Below are 8,134 nucleotides of genomic sequence, written 5' to 3' on the forward strand. Positions count from 1 at the left end.
GAAGAATTATTATATAGTAGCATATTTCTGCTAATCGAAACAATTTTATTGGTTAGCGATAAGGCAGCCACCCCTTTAAGAAAATTAACCCTGCCTACTGGTGACGTCAAGGCAAATAGGAAGAGGAATTTATGACGACGGATGGGCTGTATGGGACTGTTTTGCCAATGACTGGTCAATGTTGATCTCGGTTGAATGGCAGCATCGGGCAGTCGGCGGTTTTGCCGTGATTTCGAGGCAAACAAATCTGTCCAAAACGGCGAGGAAGTGCGCAATATGCGGGATGCATGCGTGCAGACGGATGCCAAAATACAAGGTTAGTCAAGACCATGTCGGTGTGACCCTCTTCACACTCCGGGTTTTGGAACGCGGAACTAAACGTTTGCGGGGTAAACTTCCACAGCGATGAATGGTAGATCACAATGAGCAATGGGAAACAATCCACTATTACATTTGAATGACTTTCCAAAAAAGGAAAAAAATAGAGAGCGGTGGATTAAGACAGTCAGATTGGAAAAGATGGCAAATGTGCTGTCACCGTCTCAGCTGTAATCGAAAACCACTCGCAGCTGTTGTAATTCGTTATAAATAAAATTCCAGGGTAATATAACACAAATAATAATGTTATAAACCGGCACACAATATTTAAATAAAATTATCATATAAAACGATTGATAGATTTATGCTGCTAAATAAGTCGCAAACGCGTCATCACAGTCCGTGGAAAGAGGTGGTAACAGACCCCAGTGTCTGTCTGAACTGTCAGATGCAGAATGTTGTCGAAGCCATGTTTAAGTTTTTGTTCTTTTAACATTTGCTTGCTTAATGTTTGTCCCATGTCTGCAACTGTTTGAGTAATCTTGCCTGACCAAGAAAACGTTTTCTGATTCTGATACATAATTTTTATAACGTCGGCCTATACCTCTGGTTTATTGTCGTTAAGCCTTATTAAAGCAATATTCCGGGTTTAATACAAGTTAAACTCAATCGACAGCATTTGTGGCATAATGTTTATTAGTACCACAAAAAAATATTTCTACTCGTCCCTTTTCTTTAAAAAAGTTAAAATCTGTGTTACAGTGAGGCACTTAAGATGGAAGTCAATGGGACAATCATTAATCGTTAAAATACTTTTTGTTTCATAAGTGTAGCCACAAGATGTAAATAAGATGTGCGCTAACATGATTTCAGTGTGATAAAAACACTTACTAACCTTTTGACCTACCTGTGAAAACCCTAAAATGACCATAAATATGATTTAAACAACTTTACAGCTCAAATAATACACATGTTTTAATGGAAGAATGAATCAATGAATTAATAGAACGAAAGTACTTTAATAAAACTCTAAGCGTCATATATCTGCCTTTAAACCTTCCAAAAATTGGCCCCATTCACTTCTATAGTAAGTGCCTCAGTGTAACTAACATGGTATTTGATTAAGGAAAAGGTGGTCGAAATTATTTATTTGGGTAATCAATATTATGTCATAATTAATTTCGATTGAGTTTAACTTGTATTGAACAAAAAACTGGTCGAGAAACACTTATGGACTATATGCTGTAGATGCGGTAGTTATTTAAACTTTAAATTATATTTTTGTGGTTAAACGTAATTTTTTAATTTGCCAACAGTGTGTTCACATGAACCTTTATCTTTGTTTCAGGTCAGGAACCCAGGCTGTCCAATGCAAACCTCTTCATATTATTGAGTTTATGGATGGAACTTTTCCCCAAGGAAGAACAACGACAAAATGATTCTGTATGCATATTTTTGTTGTTTCAAACACATCAAGTTAAATTATGAGTGATTTAAGTCACCAAAGATCACTAATGAGCTTGTTGTGTATGTGAACTAGAAACATTGTGACATCCTATGACTTATTATGCCTATAGCAACATGTGGAGTAACCTTAAGAGGCTCTAATAGAAATGAAGAGGCAAACCAAAAAAGACCAATTCCCCTAATGTGAGGTGTTGTTTATTATTACATCCAGGTCGGAGACTGTGGTCTTGTGGTGGTGCGGGATCGCAGAGTTCTGGGTCTTCATTGCTCCAGTGCACAGTTACACGCAGGACAGGTGGCTGTGGTCAAACATGGCCCCAGACTGAAGGGCTGTGATCTCTACTTCTCCAGAAAACCCTGTTCAACTTGCCTCAAGATGCTCATAAATGGTGAGATCATGATACACATGCATAGATAATTCATTCAAAGAATAAAACCACTGAGTATACCCTAAATTATGTAATTGAATTAATTGCAATTAATCACATTTGTCAGTGGGCTAAGAGGAGCTGTCAAATATAGATAATTCTATATGTAATAATTACAATAATTATAAATATATTTGACAGTGTATTATATATATATATATACTGAATATAAGAATTCAGATCATTTATATACATGAGATTATTGTTGCAGATGAGAAAAGTATTGATTAGACAATACAGGTAGTGGTTTAAGAAGTCAAAATATTGTTTGCTTTATTACATATTGCACATAAGCCTATCACTGTTCTACAGTTCACAGTAGTTGAGTTTGTCAGGATGCACTCTTGCATTTCATCTGTGCTATTGTTAGGCTATTTGTATGTCTATGTACACATGCATCACATGTGTTTTTTAGCATGTTAGTTGTTGTATAATTAACGCTATTTATTTAAGGGATAATGTACAGTCAACCATTTGTTATAGCAAAATAAACCCTGACAGGGTGATCAGGACCCCGTCGTGACACGAAGCGCAGATATTAGGCATTACCCTGAAGGGGTTTATTTTGCGATAACCAGTACATAATCCCGCTTATTACACAGCTACTAACCATATAAACAAATAAATGGACATAAAACATTGATTTGCATCGAATTTATATAATTATGCGAGAAGAAATAAATCACTTCAAAATCCACTTCTGGTTTGCGTCGAGTTCTGTTGGTTTATTTTGTAATTTGTAATTAATGAACGTCTTATCGTTCTTGCCAAATAAATAAATAAATGCACATGAAACATTGATTTGAGTTGAAATTGTTTTAGCTGATTATTTAGTAGAGGTCGCACAGATTTCCGAGAAACAGGAAAGATGGCTTGCAATACCCGGATGAGCAGTCTGTTACGTGGATGTGCGGTTGTTACTGAGAAATATCAGACCGCAAGATGCGCCATTGTCCAATCAGAATAGAGTATTCCAGAGAGCCATGTAATAATATCAAGTAATGTGTGTTTCAGACAAAATTAGGCCAGATAGTTAATTCTTTTTTTTCTTCCATGAACGACACTTTGTGTGTCGCCATGCAGCGACAGACTGGCTGTCTCTGGAATGCCAAAGACAAACAGAGTGACACCAACAGTGCTGTTATCCAAAATATCAGCACCCTTGGAAAACTGCTTTTCCCGTCAAATTGGAGGACCAGAACTAATTGTTGTGTAATAGTGTATGATGCAACAATCTACAGATTGAGAAATTTGTCAACTCATCTGTCTGTTATTGCTCATGGTTGTGATTATCAATATTACATCATCAGTGATTTTTATTACAGTATTAATTGCATAATCATTGATACCATTTTGCAATTCGAGATGGACTTTCTGACACTTAATCATTAATCTTCCAGTTCAGTCAATATCCTTTAGTTTTAAATATTGCCCACTAACATCTACTGTTTACGCACATAAAACAACAGTAGATAGCTAATATTAGCATTATTTTTGTACTGTATTGCCAGAGGGGAACTGGCTCCCCCAGCTGAGCCTGGTTTTTCTAAATGTGCAACATAACAGAAATTCTTCTAAATCTCAACACAACAGAACATGAAACACTAACAAGTCTCCCTCAGATATGAATCTTGCACAAAGACACATAAAATAACAGGTAATTTTAATATTTACCCTCCCTGTTCAGTCCCATGCAAATAATGCTGCAAACTAGAAATCCTCTCCACAGTTTCAGTTAACCAAACCAAAAATATTCATGTTGTCTCAATGGATCAAGTAAATGGTAAAATGGTCTGCACTTATATAGCACCTTTTTAACCTTAACGGTATTCAAAGAGCTTTACACTGTGACTCATTCACCCATTCACACACCAATGACAGCAGAGCTGCCATGCAAGGCGCTAGCCTGCCATTGGGAGCAACTTGGGGTTCAGTATCTTGCCCAAGGACACTTTGGTATGTGAAGTCGTGTGGGCCGGGAATCAAACCGCCAACCCTGCGATTAGTGGCCGACCCGCTCAACCACCTGAGCCACAGCCGCCAAGTAAAGCTGGCAAGACAATTTTCTTTAGTTAAGTCAATTCAAAGTTCCCTTTGCTACATACATTTTTTGAGTAATATGAACATGGGAGGATTGAGTAAAACTGACGATAGTGAAAGTACATTTTTTTGAGTGTGGGCCAATTGGACAAGTGATACATTTTTCCACTGGCACGAAACACTGTTACACTGGCCCAGGCCAGCAGCAGTAAGAACTGTATCATTTTTGATTTACCTTTCTCACTGTCTTTCTCTATTCCCTGCTCTCCTCTGCTCAGCTGGTGTAAACAGGATATCCTATTGGCCGGGTGATGCTGAGATCAGCTTACTATCAGGTAGACTGGATAATACAGACTCCAGTCACCAGGAAGCCATCTTGGATGCCACAGCTGCCGAGAGACTAAAGTCCTGCAGCAGACCGCACATCTGTGTTCTCCTGCAGCCTCTGGACAGTACCATGCTGCAGTACGTGTACGAAACGTCTCAAAACTGTGAATTCTTCAGGACGATTGCAGCAGACAATCCAGCGCTAGATGTTGCAGACGTCTTTAGGAGGGAATGGTGGAACCACTGGGGCGATTTGTCGGAAAAGTTCTTTGTAAATGATGAGGACCAGCATAAGTCTGTGCTGCAGAAGATGGGACTGGAGAACTTTTGTGTGGAACCAAATTTCAGTAACCTGAGGCAGCACATGAAGGATTTGATCAGAATTCTTGCTTCTGTGGCTGCTTGTGTCCCGGTTCTACAAGGAAAATATGGGTTCTTCATGAGCGATCCATTGGCTACTGGTTCACCAGCTCTGCCTCAGGATGTTGTACGACATTGTATTACACAAGCCCGATTACTGGCCTGTAGAACAGGTGAGTCTTGTGTTTAAGAACATTTATTTTCTAGGCGTGTGCTTTATTTCAAATTTGACAAATTTCAACTTTTTATTCTATGAAGGTGCCATTAAAACTGACCTTTCAAATGCTTTTTGTGTATAGACTTTACTATTTTAGCCTTGTCCCAGACTCAGACCTTCAATATGAAAATATGATTGCCTAAACAAATGTTTAAAAAAGAAAAATCAAGGTAAATATTGTGAGTATTTTATTGGGCATCATACTGTAATTTTGCCAAATTAAGGAAAACTATTATTTAACTCTATGTCTTGAAGATACCTTTAATGCTAGTAATAAAATTAGCCTTAGCAAGACAAAGAAGTCTGCCATTTATTTTCAAAAATATACAATTTTTGTTTTTGTCACCACCGAATTCTATTAATACAAAACAGAATTTCAGAGTTGCTGGAAATGACACTAGTGGGAATTTTCAGGACCTTTAGAAAAGGAATGCCACATGACTTCAATCTATTGTGATGCATATTCATAAACCGTTGGACATTTTGTCAACAAATTAAAAATAAAATTAGGGAGAGTGTGAAAAATTACTAGACTATTCTTTCTAGAAGTCCAGTGTGCTGAAAGTGCCCGAAGTTGAAGAAACACCCTTAAATGAAAATGTCAATTGAGTTTTTTTTTTTTTTTTATATATGTATATATTTAGAATTTAGGTTACAATTTGTTTATATATATGTGAATAGGAAAGTGTCTTCTTAGGTCATGTAACTGGTCACCATTTCTTTAAACATCTTTTTGCCTCTATACGCTGGTCCTGCGGTTGGCAAATTAATTTTTTAAAGTACAAACATTCCTTGTAGTCAGTTAATATGAGAAGCTGAGAACATAAAAGCTGCACATATGATAAATATTAAAAAAACTGAAGGTATTTTGCGGTTTGAAGCTTTAGTATGCAGTAAAATAAAGCTGTTGATCAACTATGTCATTGTGTTCTGCAACACTTTAGAGAATGGTTAAAATGTCTGACTCTATTCCTTTTTTTTTTAAATAAATTTTTTGTCCTGTCTCAGAGGATTCTAAAGTGGGAGTTGGTGCAGTTATTTGGGCCGAGGGGAAAACGGTGAGATGCCTATTTTGGAAATAAAAAAAAACACTTTGCATTGTGATTTTATATATATATTTACCACCTTTTTCACTCAATCTATCCTATACCCGCTCTTTTAGTCACAGTGTGATGGCACGGGTCGCCTTTATTTAGTGGCCTGTGGCTTCAACGCTTATCCAGTGGGCTCAGAGTATGCAGAGTACCCTCTGATGGATAACAAGGAAGAGGAGAAACAGAACAGAAAGTGCAAATACGTCCTCCATGCAGAGCAGAATGCGCTCACATTCAGGTGAGGCCCAGTATCTAGATAAATGCTACTGTAGATACCTCAGTAAAACAGTGTGTTCTCTGCACTGAACTGCTGCAATCAAAAACGTATCCCGTCATTGATGGATATAATGTGCACCAACTCTGAATGTCTAGCTAGGTGCTATTCAGATGTTTACATGAATTCATTGTTCACTCAAACGTTCCTGCAGGAGCACAGAGATAAAAGAAGAGGAGAACACAATGATGTTTGTGACCAAATGCCCGTGCGATGAGTGCGCTCCTCTGATTGGCTGTTCTGGAATCAAACAGGTCTACACGTCAGACCTGGACAGCGGCAAAATCAAACGTGACATCTCATACCTCAAATTCAACCAACTCCACGGTGTCCAGAAGTTCTTTGTAAGTGCAGCATAAATCATTGGGAGTTTAATTGAAACCTTAAATGTAAATACTAGTCAATGCAGTGACATTTATTTTAATGGGGCGATTCTCAAGAAACCAGTCAAGAAAATGTCCTATTCCTATTTTACTTCAAAAGATACAAATAAAAAAATATTTTTTCAAGACAGTTATGCACATTTTAACCCTCAATTCTCATTACTGCAACAAGAAATAAAGATCAACGGTCAATATGATTCTCATTGAACAACTTTTTAAAATGTACATTTTTATTTCATGACAAAGGATAACTTTTATTGACTGATAATTTATTCTAATGTTTTGTTTTCAGTGGCAGCAGAAATCTCCCAATACATGCACTTATGATCAAACTGCACCACCAACCGCAAGTAAGAGTATTTTCTATTATTAAGTTCACTTCTTTTAAGAACATATTCGCCATCTTTGAAGTATTTGGAACTGGATAGGCAAGAGTAATACGGCAGGCTATTTTAGAGTCAGTTCCCTGGAGACTGATTGAATCTTTGTTCAGTACTGTGCTTTGTCTGTCTATTGTAAATGTATTAGATCTAGAGTCCAGTGAATTAGTGACTTTATATAGATTTTGGGTGTTTAAATTGCAGATGGCAGCTTGAAACAAAGAAGAGATGAAGAAACCAAATTTCAGTGCAATAAGCGACTGCGTTCATAGAAGACATCAAGAAAACTGCTGCTTGGTATCAAACGTGATGAATACGTTAGGATTTGAAAGGGAAAGTTCATGTTTAACCTGTTTGCATCATGCAGAGCAACTTTATTTGGGCCTATTTAAGTGTTAAAAAAAAAAAAAAGATCGATCTATTTAATGTCATATTTCGGTTAATGAATAGTATTTAATTTTATGGGTTTTAGAATTATAAATTGCGCATGCACTAAAGGTTTTAAATTGGTCTGGAATTAAAAGGACAAGCTATCGTGTGTGCGCGCCCATTTTATTTTTTAGATTTGTTCTTAATTTATAGTGTACAGGATTGCACTGCACATGTAATGCACAAGGTGCTCTCTGAGCTGCTCCAAGTGCTCAATTGCATATTGATTTTTTTACATCAGAAATATATATAAAAAGTCGAAAATACTAACAATGCTTCAGTTTAACTGTATTGAGTATATGGTACTATTAGCAATTCAATGTTAAAAATTAAAATATTATGAAAAGATGGTTTGACATGTCTTTTTTGTGTTGCTGCTAATAGATATATTTAATAGATTTGGCTCAGATGGCTATC

At 36.8% G+C, this 8,134-nt stretch overlaps 1 protein-coding gene across 1 annotated transcript; it reads left to right on the forward strand.

The window, feature by feature from the left end:
* Window positions 1–130: 130 nt before the first annotated feature.
* On the forward strand, window positions 131–8,073 carry LOC127651918 (cytidine and dCMP deaminase domain-containing protein 1-like). Its single transcript, XM_052137980.1, has 9 exons — window positions 131–316; window positions 1,667–1,761; window positions 1,997–2,174; window positions 4,532–5,113; window positions 6,166–6,215; window positions 6,320–6,489; window positions 6,680–6,869; window positions 7,201–7,258; window positions 7,493–8,073. The coding sequence occupies exons 1-9, from the start codon at window positions 196–198 to the stop codon at window positions 7,558–7,560; spliced, it is 1,512 nt and encodes a 503-aa protein (XP_051993940.1). The 5' UTR covers window positions 131–195; the 3' UTR covers window positions 7,561–8,073.
* Window positions 8,074–8,134: the final 61 nt, after the last annotated feature.

Source organism: Xyrauchen texanus, chromosome 11, assembly GCF_025860055.1.
Source record: "Xyrauchen texanus isolate HMW12.3.18 chromosome 11, RBS_HiC_50CHRs, whole genome shotgun sequence".
Taxonomy (NCBI): domain Eukaryota; kingdom Metazoa; phylum Chordata; class Actinopteri; order Cypriniformes; family Catostomidae; genus Xyrauchen; species Xyrauchen texanus.